Source organism: Gambusia affinis, linkage group LG01 (assembly GCF_019740435.1).
Source record: "Gambusia affinis linkage group LG01, SWU_Gaff_1.0, whole genome shotgun sequence".
Lineage (NCBI taxonomy): Eukaryota > Metazoa > Chordata > Actinopteri > Cyprinodontiformes > Poeciliidae > Gambusia > Gambusia affinis.
Genome location: NC_057868.1, coordinates 39,361,712 through 39,376,488, shown reverse-complemented (window position 1 = coordinate 39,376,488; position 14,777 = coordinate 39,361,712). Strand labels below are relative to the sequence as shown.

General features: G+C 36.7%; 1 protein-coding gene across 3 annotated transcripts in view; it reads left to right on the top strand.

Moving 5' to 3' along the window:
• The window catches only part of oprl1 (opiate receptor-like 1), a 76,069-nt gene extending 65,669 nt beyond the window's left edge, over positions 1-10,400 (top strand). For all 3 annotated transcript variants that reach the window (XM_044125141.1, XM_044125132.1, XM_044125151.1), the window contains exon 7: positions 3,618-10,400. In XM_044125141.1, coding sequence (XP_043981076.1) covers positions 3,618-4,165 — 548 coding nt within the window. In that variant the 3' untranslated portion in view covers positions 4,166-10,400. The remainder of the gene's footprint in view (positions 1-3,617) is intronic.
• Positions 10,401-14,777: the final 4,377 nt, after the last annotated feature.

Here is a 14,777-nt window from a genome sequence, read left to right as displayed (position 1 = left end):
CTTAAGCTGGCGATGCAAGAAAATTATAAACTTTTGCTCCAGGCAGCTTTAACTTTTATTTTGCCTGTGTGGAGCGCTGTGTGTTTTTTATCAAATGTAACCTTTACAGTTTTTATGGTAAGCAAAAATGTAATTCTCCAGAGCTTTATTTACATGTACAAGACAAAACACTTGTTTTTTATGTGTTCAGCATGATTTAAGAGTCAATATGGAGGCGTTAACTACGGATTTAAATCTCATGTAACAAGATTATTTTTTTGTTTACAGAGATATAAAACTTGTTACAGTGAATTTTATTAAAACCAAAATATATTCTCCCTTAAATGAGGAAGTCGTAACAGTAAAATAGGAACGCCTCGCAGGACGTTTGAGTCCTTTTTAGGAAGTCAGAGGAATTTATTTTCACAGTGGTTACAGAAAGTATTCACTCCCATGATGTTTTACACTTTTTTATTGATTTACAAATTCATCTTGATCAATAAAATATTGATTTTTTCACCAAAGAATTTACAAAATTCTTAATGTCAAAGTAGAAACTTGTCCACAAAGTAAAATAAAAACATGCTCAATAACAGCATATTTCCAAAAACAAATCCTTCAATATTTTCATTTAAGTAGAAATTGCAGTCGGTGCTGGAACATTTCATCACTTCCTTTACAGCAGAGTCAGGTTCATCACAATCTGTTTAACTTTCCGTCGCTCCTCCCTGCTCGGCTTTCCAACGCCGACAGCCCCACCTGACCTGAGCAGTGATCTTCATCACAGTGTGTGTGACGCCGCCTTGACAAACGCAGCTTCTGTGGCTGTGTGTTTGTGAGATTAAATTGGCACTTTTATGCAAAGTGACTTACAAACGAGGAGCTCTCTGAAGTATGCGGTGCTTATTGCACTAAATGAGTTTGGAACCACCTGCTGGTGGAGAAAAGGTCTGGATATGTTTTTAGGTGGGATCTTTAATACTGGATGCAGTAAAGGCAGAACTCAAAATATGATTCATGTTTATGTGTCAATAGTTATGTATGAAATATTTAGTTAAGATCTGCTCCTTCATGACAACAAGGGATGGTTTCTCTAGCAATCAGTGGTTATGAGAGGAAGGTTTCATCAGTAGATTACTGTAAACTCTCTTCTTTGGAAAACAGAGAAAAGCTGAGGCCTGGACGCCTTTTAGAGCCATAAAAAACATTTTAAATATCCTAAATATTTCCATAAAGTAGCATGGTGATGTTCCATATTTCAACACATTAGAAACACGTCTGAAATATCGCAGGAAGCAAATGTCTACCTGTTGTTTTGGTGCCTGAGGAATGTAACAGAGGAGAAACTTTAACAATGAAGCCACAGCGACAATATTGTAAAAAAAAAAAAAAAAAAAAGAAGTAGCAAACAGAAATGTTGTTAAATTTACTGCTACAATAATGACCAAAGTTGAAAATAAACTCTGTTAGCATAGGAGCTAGCATTAGCGCCGAGTCCTGGGTGGAGAGCTGAGCTCAAAAATAAATGTCCTCCTCATGTACTTTCAACTTTGACTAGACGCATTTCTTAGACTGCTAAATATTGTAGAGTGTCTTTTAGTTGACATATTGAGTCAGCAGGTAAAATGTCAATATGAAAGTTGTTTTAGTGTCCTGCCAGAGTACAAAAAGTCACTAAACAAAGTCAGCAAATGACGATATGAAATATTTTTGGTTGTCTCTGATGCCAGATAATGAATCTCCTACAAAGTCAGATATTTAGAAAAAATTTGATACAAGATATGAGGCCTTACAAATGTTTTGGCACGGCGAGTTGAACGAGTTACCTCTACATTGTCTCACCTGAGTAGACAGGATTTATTGATAGTGGCCAAACTTTCTTTAACATTATGCAGCTGTTTGATGTGCAACACAACACCTGGTCACAGCTGTGATGAGGTCATAACTTCGTTGGATGCTGAAAAAGCGTTTGACCTCTTCTGGGCCTTTATAAGTGTTTAACTTTGGTCCTAAATTATGACTTTCCAGATAATAGATATATTTTCATATGTATATTTTAGCAGATTTTTATGAAAACTTACATCAATCTGAAGATTCCACCGAAAAAAATAATAAAAAGTGGGATACTGCCTTGACAAACGCAGTTATAGTACAAGTGTCACTTGTACTATAACTTTTGGTACAAGTGGTACCAAAAGTTATAATTCTCTAATCTGTGTCGAACCTTTGTGTAACTCAAAGAGGCAGCAGCAAAGAAAATATGATGGATGATTTTATTAAGGCATAAAACATACAGAATTATTGCTAGTATCTTATTTTACACAATTTCAGCTTTTTTTCTGCTCTATTATTACTTTTTTTAATCAAAGGATTCTGTTAGCAAAATTTGCATAAAACATTTAAAATTGGTCTTTCTTTCTCCTCATCCATAATGTTCTTGGGCTTTTCGTGTTTCATCTTAATTCTTCACTGATTCAGACAAATTTCTTTCCTTGACTTCCTTCCTCAGGCATTTACTCTTCATTCTTTACAGCAAAGTGTTTTTGGTTAAGCTGATTAAACCGACTCCAGTGAAGATTGACTCCTGTCTGTGTTCATTTGCTCTTCCACAATTTTTCTCCACATTATCTCAATCATTATGTCCTTTAGCTGGTAATTTTTTCCTGTTATCAGAATTCTTGCAATAATGGACACATTCTGGTTCAGAAAATTCAAGACACTTATTTAAAATACGTTGTGGGTTGATGTTCTGCTGTAGAAAGGCAGCACTGTTTAAATTGGAGGAATTACCCCAGCAGAGCTGTTTCTTTCAGTCAGATATTTGACACCCTGGACTGATTTTCTATGAATTATGGGAATCATCCTCTAAATTTATGCTTAACATCTTAATTTTAGTGAAAAAAAAAAAAATCAGAAATGCTGAAACTTTTTTCAATTTTCTCCATTAAAGGACACAATTTGATCTGTCGCATTCTGTGGGTTGATGGATATTTGAAGCATCTTTCTTTGTGAATTAAACTCATCACTCGCTCTAGTTTGGGAATATTTCCGTTAATCAGGTCCACAGTGTAGATGATTTTGTCAGTAACTATTTAATGATAATATTTATTTGGAAAGACTATCTTAATTAAAAAAAGGTCTTAAAACTGTAATCTATAAATTTATTAATTTTTTATAAGAAAACTTTTAATTGAACATATCAGTTAATCTGCTTATATCCAAATGTTTCCAAATAGGAGTAATTCTGATTGAATAACCCAAATAATAGATTAAAAACATGAAATATATTTGTTATTGAGCTAATGTGTTTATTTATTCAATAACTTACCAGCAAAAAAGATTTTATACTTAAAAATGTTGCCTATTTTTTCATTTATATGGTTTTTCATTAAAATGTGAATTCATAAATTAACTACAGACCCTGCAATTAACTTGATTAAAAACTCTAATCGAGTCGCAGCACTAAGTGGAATAGATTAGAATAGAAAATAGAATGTTTGAAAAGTGGATCATTCTTTTGAACAGTTGAAATATTGTTTCTTCTTCGGAGTTGTCTGCTTTGAAAACAAGATTATTTTGTATAAAGAAGTTCATATGTAACTGTGTTTCTCCTCCTTCATGTTTATGTTCACCTGCAGGTACCGAGTGCATTCTGGTTTTCAATGAACCAAAGGATCAGTGGGAACCTATTTTTGGCACCTGCGTCTTCCTCTTCTCCTTCCTCATCCCCATGGCCATCATCAGCATCTGCTACAGTCTGATGGTAAAACGCCTAAGAAATGTTCGCATCCTGTCCGGCTCAAAGGAAAAGGATCGCAACCTGCGGCGCATCACCAGGATGGTCCTGGTGGTGGTGGCGGCGTTTGTCGTCTGCTGGACGCCCATCCACATCCTGGTCCTGGCTCAGTCTCTGGGCTTCATTCTGAGGAGCATGTACGCCGTGGTCATGTTTCATTTCTGCATCGCTCTGGGCTACATCAACAGTGGTCTGAATCCCGTGCTCTACGCTTTTCTGGACGAAAACTTCAAGCGCTGCTTCCGTGAGTTCTGTCAGCCGTCTCCGTTCCGCCTCGACACCCAGCAGTCAGGCAGAATGAGGAGCATCGCCAGGGAGGTGGCAGCGGCCTACAGCTACAAGGGCGGGGACGGCGGGGGGCCCGGCGCGGGGACGGCGAATCCAGCATGACTAGGCGTGGAGCTTCCTTTGGTGGGGGTCGTCCCCACGCAGAGGGGAGAGACTCATGGGACAGGGAACTCCAGCACAGAGCTAACTCAGATCACGGCGCTCTAGCGGCACGAGCCCTCCCGCCCCCCAACGCGCAGACTGGCATGGGGCGGGGGGGAGGGGGACGAGGACGATGGGTTTGAAAGGAAAAGAATTTAGGAAAGATGTTACAAACACGACATTAAAGGCTCAGAGAGCCTAGAAATACCAACAGCTGCTGGATGTTGTTGGTTTGAGGTGCTTAACAAGGACAGAGCTCAGCTGTTCCCCAAACTGAGCAAAGTGACACCTGGTGGTGCATTTTAAACAAACCTTAAGACGTTCTGCTTAAGGAGTCAACTTTGATCACACAACCAGTGTAAGTATCTTAAGGTTTGGGTTTTTAGCTCAAACCTTCATGGGATCACACTAAAGGAGTCTGCTGCTCCTCCACACAACTGCCAAACCTTCTGGTTATAAACTCACATTTTGAGAAAGCATTTCAACAGCAGCATTGGTAGCAGCTACGGACACCAAATCTGTGAAACTATCCAAGCACTGCCTTGGTTATAGAGGGGAGTAAAACAGCAGTGGTTGATCGGCTCTCCAGAGGCTTGGACCTCAAAGTGAAGGCTGCTAAAGAAAACTGGTCAAAATGTGAAACAGAGTATTCATCACTACTGTGTGCTGCAGCCTTCCAAGTTCATGTTTGGTCTGAAGTATTTCCATCGTTACTGTTGGATGAAAGGCCTGCAGTGCTCTGCTGTCGTCAGCAGAAGGTTGTTGCTGTTAAGGTCTTACTAAGAGATGTTTACGTTTTGTTGGGGCGTTCGGAGATCTTATCACACAGATTAAATAGATAAATTAATGTGTTTTCCAATTAATTGGATTCATATTAGAAAACAGTGAGGCAACTTATTCTTGAACTGTTAGGTCACATGATTGCCATTAGTCTTGTAAACCAAATCTTTCAAGGTATTCAGAAAGAACAAAATCCTTAGGAATGTTGTTGTTTACCAAGTTTGAGAGTTTCTTTCTTTTTATGACACAGCAGTGAATATAAAATGCTTTGGGTGAAGGTTGGGTGTTGATCTTACTGTGGACCTGCATAGCTTTTAGAAAACTGCAGTTCGAAGGTTCACCTTGTGCTACAAGAATTGATTTGGAACTGATCCATTGAAGTGGACAAAATTTAGAGAAACAGCAACAATCTGAAAAGTTTGATTTGCTAACAAACCCAAAACCGTCCAACCAGTTGATCCCCAAATGACCCTGGAAACATTTCAGCCACAACGATAAAGCTAAATATGAGATATGCCCTACAACTGTAATTTGGAAAAAAAATTAACCATATAATCTTTTGTTTTTTCAATGTTAAAGACATAAATTTTGATATCTAAGATTGCAAATATTGGCTGCTGTACTTCACTCCATGGAGACTGAAGCGGTCACTGGTCACCCTGAGGCAGAAAAACATCAACCAAACGCAAAGACTGAGACTGAACTACAGGTTTGGGGTTGGACCAAGGTTATAAATAGTTTCTATATTCATGTTATTATCCTCTATGAATCTGAATAACTGACTGTTTGAGATGATTTTGCTGGGTCAACTCTGAATGGACTCAGATTATTACAGTGACACAGGCATGCGCTTTGCAAATTAGAGCTGCAATTGTGCAACAAACAAATTATATTGTATTCTGTTACCTGGATTAAAAACATGATATCTTTGTGGCAGATTTTATTTGACAAACCTGTTTTGTAAATTAGATGTAATATTGGATTCAGAAACATGATTATTTATCTGGAATTGGCATAAAATAGGAATAATCAGAATCTGCAAGCCAAAACTTTTAAGAAGGTTGTTTAAATTAGTTTTTAAGAAAACAGCAATTTACAGCATAAGGATTTTTTTTTTCATTATGTTTTATCTTCAACTTTATGACTAGACAAGAGAAAAGGTTTAAATTTCACTTCCAGCACATCAAAACAAAGTGACACAACGAGGATGCTGGAAACTCTTGGATAAAGGAATGTGTGGGAATACAAAGGCTCAGGAAATCCTGTTAATACGCCACCAGCAGGTCCAGATCTGGTCCAGATTGACTCTGCGGCTGACGTGAGGCCGAGGCGTTTAGACACACGAGGCCCACACATGACACAGAAAACACTATCACAGATGTGATGAAACTAATCAGTTCTGATGACCTGAGTTGCTTTATTTTATTTTATTTCTTATTTTTTTGGGAGTGTAAAGCTGCTCAGGTCTGGGGTCGGGTTCTCAGAGTGTTTAATGTGAACCCCAATGACCCCAGGCATCATGAAGGGGTCGCAGGGTTCTGACCCCATATCAAGGGACAAAGGGGCTCTCTCTCTTTATCTATCTCTCTCTATCTTCTTGGTGTAATAAAGTGGAAATCAGCCCTGAAACATTGATTTTAGAAGATAATCTCATAATTTTTGATAGTTGCAGAATGTTGAGACTGGATGTTATTTTCTTAGCTTTATTTTTGGGAACCTGTGACATCACACATCTATGACAACAGGGAAGAGACACAGCAGACCCTGGACAGACCAGAAGCTGCATTTCCATTAATCATGAAATTATACAAATTGAAGTTGTAAAAATAAATTTGCTTTTTACATGGAAACACAACAATTAAGTAAAAACTCATGTTTTTTGATTAAAAAAAAAAAACTTTTGGATGACAACAGATTTATTTTGCAAAACATCACATGAGCCACTTGATCAAAGTTGTGTGTCATTCGAACGTGTTGAATCCATAGATTTGTAAAATCAATGACAATTTTCACAAAATGCTGCATATGTAGCCACCAGGAAGTAATTTGTCACTCCATTTCCTGAGTAAGATGCAGACATCTCCTCTGATTGGCTGATAGATGATGAGCGCCAGCACCATGACTGAATTATGAAAATATTTACTGTTATATCTGTCACCACCACAAGCTTATTCACTTTTGATCTTAATCTTATTTAATAGAAACACAGTGATTGTGAATTTGTGTTTTTTCGACATAATAGACAAAAATCTGCGCTCATCTGTGATGGAAATGCAGCTACTATTGCAGGGAATCAAAAACAAAACAACCATGCATTCCAGACCATAAGTAAGAGTTGAATGCTTACATGCATCTTCATTTGGGAATGATCTGCTGTTTGCATGGAAAAGCCACACAGAGAACATGCAGGCTCTGCACAGAAAAGGCCATTCTGAGACTGGAACTAGCAACTCGCTTGCTAAAGGCCGGAGCCACCATGCTGTCTGAATTAAAAGCTTGATGTGAACATTGCTTTCGTTCCTGTGTTGCCTTTCCTCTTTTAAAAGAAATTTAGTTTAACTTTCCAACAGAGTTTTAAGAGATACATTCTTTATTTGTGAGAAACTGGATCTGTATTTGTAGTTTTGTTAACTTTTTTTGACATTTCTAACAAATTTGTGTCCCTTTGCTTACGTGGCTCTGTGTTGGAGGATTTACCCAAGCAGATGGATGAAGACTGTTTCCTAATTTTCATCCTTTCTTTTATTGCAGTTTTACTGAAGTAGTCAATGGTGGCTGTGGACTGTCTGAGCTTTAACATGCTACATGTGCTTTGTGCGTCTAAGGGCTGGTATCCCCTTTAAAATCTTTGTCACTTCATATAATTTCTGTAAGAGTGAATTTCTACAAGATGTCTTCTTTTCTTTCATGTTCCTTGACTGGCCTGTTTCCATTAGAATCAGAAGTCTGCAAGCTGAGAAATTTTCCTGTTGCACACAGTGAAATTATGGTTTGCGAGTAATTCAGCTGTTTGTTAAAAAAAAATTTCTGCTCTTGGCTGCAGACGATTCCCTTTTATTTGATTCCATAAACGTACATTGCCTTAAATATCAAGTGAGGTCTGTTATTGAAGCTTGCTCTTTGGCTGGATACACTTTGTTCTAGTATTTTATGGTGCTTTGCAGCTACTTTATAGCGGTCCTGATCCGTATTCAGAAACCCTCAGAGAATAGCAGCAGACTGGCCCAGAAAGGAAGACTTCAGCTTTGCTAAAATCGAATCTAAAGCACGTCTCAATTTTAGCAACAAAAAAGTTATACAGGAAAACTGCAGAGTCGCCCAGTCATTGCCCTTTGTGGGTCACAGACAGTAAAATCAGTTGAATGATCATTTAAGTTATTAATGTGAAGATCAATGAAAATAGATTTTTACATAACGTTAAGCATGTTCTATGGCACCCGACATTTACATTTGTAAAACATTTTCTTGTTCTGCCTCCAGTTTTATTCTACTTAACTTTGATTGTTTACAGTGAATATTTTAGATGCAGAAAGCTTTTGTTTTGGAAATCATATTTGCTTTTAAATCATCAGGCCTGAAGAAACACTTCAGACTTTTCCTCTGAATTGGGGTTCTACAAAGAGGTGAGGAGCAGGCAACATCTTACCCACAGTAGATTACTCTGTTAAATACACTGCAAGTAAAATGTATGAATAAAAAGGACCATTAGCTGTAAAACATTAAAATACAACAAAATAAAAACAAAATACAGACTGAAAAATGCATAACAAGGAAATGTGAATGTGAGTTTTCTTGCTAACCGTTGGTCAGCGTGCGGTCAAGATAAAAATTAGGATGAACTGTAATCTACAAAAACATTTTTTAGATTACAAAAAAATACTGTACAAAAATGTTCTTAGATAATAACTAAATTTTTTATTTAAATTAAAATTGTATATCAAAATAATTTTTAGTCTTCTCAAAGTGTGAAATATTTATTGGCAATATATCAACAATTTCTGATCAGCTTCTTCCATATTTCCATTGATATTTTTTATTGATGGGTTTATTGACACCTAAACTTTTCAGTAAAAAATAATTGTTTTATAGCTGCTGGCTAATGGATTACTGGTAAAAAAATCACTAAAGTGTATTTAGAAGTGTTAAAAGAGCTTCTACTATTGTAGATTGTTTTCCTGCCTATAAAATTGTTCAAGTCTGCTTACATTTGACTCAAAGTTACAAAAGCTGGAGCATCCATCCTGATAAAGTCTGTCTGTTATGAGAGTTTTATGAATAAAGGTCTCCTTTTTTTACAACCTAGACGATTTTTTAGGAAAACTAGTCGGAGTATCAAGAGTCCCTCTTTATGAAGACGTGTCCCATCGCCGCTGTGAGGCTCTTTGTGCTTAACTGTAACTGTTAAAACTAAAGAAGCAGCGATATTTTCTAAAATCGTTTGGTGTGACTTCTTTGTAGCAGGTCAGTCTGAGTCGGTGGAAATCCTGGTTTCCTGGGGAAGTCAGCATCACTTTTCTGCCTCGTGACTGTATAGACATTTGAAAAGAACATTCTCAATGTAAAAGATCCATGACCTCATCATCCATATGATATACATGATATTTCGCTTGTTGTTCTCGATGTAAAACTGTCAGCTATCTATTCTACATTGTTAGCTCTTTGCGTCAGGAAGCAGGGAGCTCGCTTTCATTTGTTTACATCCAACAGACCACATGAATGTCAAATGAAATCTTGTTTAAAATCTATTTCTAAAAAAATTTTGGTGTTATTATAATAATGAGTACCAAAAAAGAGTATTTCCTAAGTGTTTCTGTTGTGTTCTTTCTTATGCTCAGAAAGCGTCTGGTATCTGTCAGTGTGTTTCTTGTGGACTGCATTCTGCTCAGTGCCTGAGTCGTGAATTCCCAAAGATTGGAGAAAATGCCTCACAAACGTTTTCACACTGCCTGAACTTTTACGGATTTTGTTACGTTACAGTCACAAATGAATTTCTAATGTTTGGACAAATAAAAATCAAGGCCAAAATTGCAGATTAAAACTTTTGTAATCCAGGCTGAACGTTAACATTCTGTTATTTGCTGCATCTGAATATGTGCAGAATAAATCGGTCACAGCTTCTATTTATTCTGAATCTCATGACTCCGGCACTGAGCTACATAAATTTACTCGTTGCTGTTTTCTGCATCCAGTAGAATGAACAACTGTGCTAGCTGGCTTGTTAAACACGCAGTAAGAGTTTTTGCTGAAGCTTGAAATTAAATTGTATATTTTTCTTCGCTTATGAAATGAATAAATAGGTAAACAAAGACAATAAATTGGTGCTTTACCATTTTCTGGGATCCATTGACAACAGCAGTAATTAACCTTTCATGTTTTCTTTCCATTATTATTCTCCTTGATGGGTGAAAAAGATTTTAAAAACTTCTGAAACTTTGCATAAAAAATTCAGAAAACCTTTCAGACCTGGTTTTCCTGAACAATCAACACGAAAAGCTAAAAAGTAGCAAAGGAAAAAATGTATAATTCAAAGCCATTAATGGCTCGTTTTTGGGTTTTTTTTTTAATAAAAGAAGCTGGCATTTTTCTGACATGTAAGTTCAGATTAGACATCATGTCACTCTGTTCAATGAAACACATCAACTTGATGCCTGTGAAGCAAAAACAAAAGACAATTTTCGTTGTCTCCTAGAGTGGATGGATGGTACTTCTGACAGTAAAATGACACCTCTGCTTAACAGGAAGTTCTAAATATTTGAATGTGATGTCTTACTATGAAGCGAGCGATTTCTGAAGTCAACTCAGGAGCAAAAATGAAAGAGCAGTAGAGTTAGAAGAGAAGGAAGCAGAACAGAAGACCGACTGAATGGACTCAAGTCTTTGAAGATCTGAATTTATTGGTAAAGCAAATTCAGATTGGAGTTTTCATCTAAAAACTGCAATAGTAGAAATATAAAACATAACAGAATGAACATTACAGTGACAAAATAAAGAGTCTTAGTCCAGTTAGTCAAATGTAACTCATTAAATGAGTTTTTCACCTAGATTTAAAGGAAAGAAGCATCAAAAGTGAATGTTACTTTTCCGTCTTTGGTTCTGATTCTGGGGACGCAGACTAGACTAGAACCAGAAGACCTGAGAGGTCTGGAGGTTTCTGCAGTGAAGACGGGACCTTAAGGGGTGAGTATTATGCAAAATCTACTTTTTGAAGATTTACATAAAGTTATGATGTTGTTCCCTCATCAAAAACATACCCAGAGTGTTGCTTTGATTCATTCATGCATGTATGAGAAATCCCAACTGAAGATAATATAGTTACTATAACAAATACCTAACAGCCCTGCTTCAATGTGCCCAAAGTTGGATAAAAAAGTAAATGAGTGGAGGGGACACATCCAGACTGAAGTTCAGACGGAACCTCGTTAAATCTGCAGGATTCATGATTCCTCAGCAGTTTGTCCTACAGAGACGCTGACTTCTGGTTTTCTGGTTCCCCCATTAGTGGCAATTAAGATTTCTGACTCTGACTGTAAGGACGTCAGTAGACTGTCCAAACAGAACCTCAGGAGGCCATGCTCCTCCTGTTCTCACTGAGGATTCTTACTCAGAAACGACGTTCTAATAACACAACGATGCTTCTCTTCAAAGTTTCATCCCCTTTTCCTGACCACAAGGAGTTTAAGTCACTGTCTAATTCATCTTCAGCTGCTGAAAGAATAAAATCACAGATAAGTGAAGAGAATAAATCAAGATTTTGAAAGGGGTAAATGAGTGGATTGATAAGAACAAAAAGGGAAGGACAGACGGTTTTCATCTGAAGACTTCTTCATTTTCCAGCTCTAAGTATAAAGGCAGAGGTCTTTGTGATGACTCTCTGTTGGGGCCTGATATGACCAACAGTCTCAGGATCTTGCTTATATCCATGCAACACTTGACTGATTTAATGTGTGGCATCAAGAGAAAAGTTTCTTTGATGGTTCAAAGCATGAGTGCAGAGCTGCTAGAAAGTACGAATAAATTAGAATAGAAATATCCTTTATTGTTCCACCTTTGGGAATTTCAAATGTACCAGCAGGAAGTTACAGGTAAACAGACAGAATAAGAAAAAGAGACTCCATAGTAAGAACAAATTTAAACAGGAGAAATAATGCAGTGCAATCATAGAAAATTAGAGGACTATTTGAAAAAAGGGACAATATATATGAATATTTGTTCTTAAAAACCATAACTAACTATTTACAAGAAATAAAAAAGAAAATATTGTGCAAATATCATCTGGGGTGTAAACACATCTAACATCCAACAGCTAACATAATGTAAAGGAAATGTGCAAATAAAATACAAGAATGAACAAACTAGGAGATTTAAATACAAGGAACAAACTGCAGAAACAAGAAAAAATAATAGAAAAACACAAACACATAATGGGTTGCACAGTGGCACAGTTGGTAGAGCTGTTGCCTTGCAGCAAGAAGGTCCTGGGTTCGATTCCCGGCCTGGGGTCTTAGCAAATATCGGCAGATTTATAACAGTGTTCCAACTTTTACAACCCGATGGTGAAAAAAGCATCCAAACTCTTACCAATTCCACACTTTGTTAATTAGAGTGCTCCAGTTCTTCACGCTTCTCAACAGTAAAACTTGCTGAGAAAAAGCATTTTGCTCCTTTTCTCATTTTATTAGCTGCTCTGATTTTATTCCTTAATGAAAAGTCAACCGGATCAAAATAACAAGCTCTGTGGCCTAGCACAAACAAACAAGCTTTTTATTGAATCAAAGGAGAGTAGTCATCTGATCACAGCATTAAGCTACACACTTACAGAGGAAACAATGTACTGCATATATGCTGCAGATTTAGTTAGACGACAGTGGAAGAAAAGGAGGGCGGTTAAGCAAAGCACAATTGACCTCAAACAGCAAATGTTGGATAAATGAAAAAAATGTTGAATGCGTATAATACCTGACAGGGAGCCAGATGATTCACTGGGTTTACTTACGTAAAAGGAAGAGGTGAGCAGCAATGTATGGAATGTCAGTTCATATCACTGAATTCTGAAAATCAAGGCTCCTCGTAACACAGAAACCTCCAGCAGGTCGACTTCAGTTTGCACAGAGAGACAGAGGGCAGTTTGACTAAAGCAGACGGAGGTTTCTCTTGATGGATGGGACGCTGACGGAAGGAGGAAATGGAAAATGCATTCCTCCCTGCCTCAAAGAAACATTCAAAGAGTCATTGCTTTGTTAAATTAATTAAAAGCTCATTACACATGGGCCGGTCTAACAAAAAAACCCGGCTCTAACCATAAATTATATCATAACCATTAGATTAGAAGAGCTTTTTGTGGCCTGCGCACTTAAAAGTGTCAAATGCAGAAAATGAATTGGATCAGTAGGAAAGCTGATCTGCCAGCAGTAAGAACAAAGCTTTCAGCAGTTTTTGCTGAATAAACTACTTTGCTCCACTTTTCCTGAGCGTAGACAAAGTCTGTCCCTCCCAGCTGATAACTAATGTGACGTTTATGGTGTTGAACCACTAACCACTGATCATCTCTATCCTGCAGTGACCAGCAAAATATTATTACCTCCTGAAGATGTTGAACACATTATGACCACAAATTCCAACAGTATGTTATTAGGAATCCACTGTACTGTCCTGTATAATGAGGAAGTGGAAGAAAAACCAATCTGTGATGAACCATCATCATCCGTCAAATGAAAGTCTGGGAAAGAAGAGCATTAATCAGACAAACAGCCAAAGATTCAAGTAGCTTGATTTTTATTTTATTTTTTTAATTCCTCAAGTTCAGTTTTGTTTTTCTGTTTATTTCACTGCTTTCCTGCCAGATGATTATTTGTGTTGCCCAATGCTCTCACTTCTGCCAATGAGCTTTTCACAAATCCTAAGTGATTTTAGCAGCAATTCAGGGAGGAACAGAATGAAACACTGCAGAGAAAGAAAAAAAAATATTACTACAAATATATATTTCATAAAAAAGTCTTTCCAGTGTTTTCTTATGCATAAATGTAATTTTGCTTTTTAGCTTTTGAAAGTTAAAGTGAAATGTTTAATTTCTTATCTGTTTTTATTCTTTGAAAAAAAAAAATCTGATTTCAAACTTGAGACAAAAAGTGATGTTTAAATTAACAGTTTTTACTAGCACTTTATTTTTGTATATTTCTTTTACTGGCTTAAAATCTAAAACAGAACAAGACAATTTTGTTCAATTACTTGACTAATTGTCAGAATAATCAATAGAGCTCTCAATTCAATCACTAAAGTAATGATTTACAATGTCCTAGTCAAAGCTCAGTCCTGAACCCAAGTGACCATCTGTGGCATCCCTCTCTCTTTGAAGAATGTGTTATTCTGATTTTAAAGTTGTCCATTAAAACAAGAAAAACATTTGGTGGGTAATAAACTGGTGTTCACTTTAATGTTTAGTTTACAACATAAAAGGTTGTTTTTTTTTCTTAATGTTGAACTTGAACATTTCTGTTTGGGAAGAATGAATATAAAAATAAACAAAAACAACACACTAAAACAGAGAGGAGTTTATGACAGAAAAGAAGAATCTGGTCTTCAAAGATCAAAAATTAAACACACAGCAGATGTGTTTAATTTGCATCATTAATAAAGCTGAGATTACACAATTCTGGTATCTGCTTTAATTTATTCTAAGAAGAAACATCAATCTCTATTTGATTGATATTCATATAACAACAGAAGTCAGAGGTAAATTTATGAATATAATCTACATGAAGATGTCAATTAGATAAGTTTCACTGTGTTGCATCTA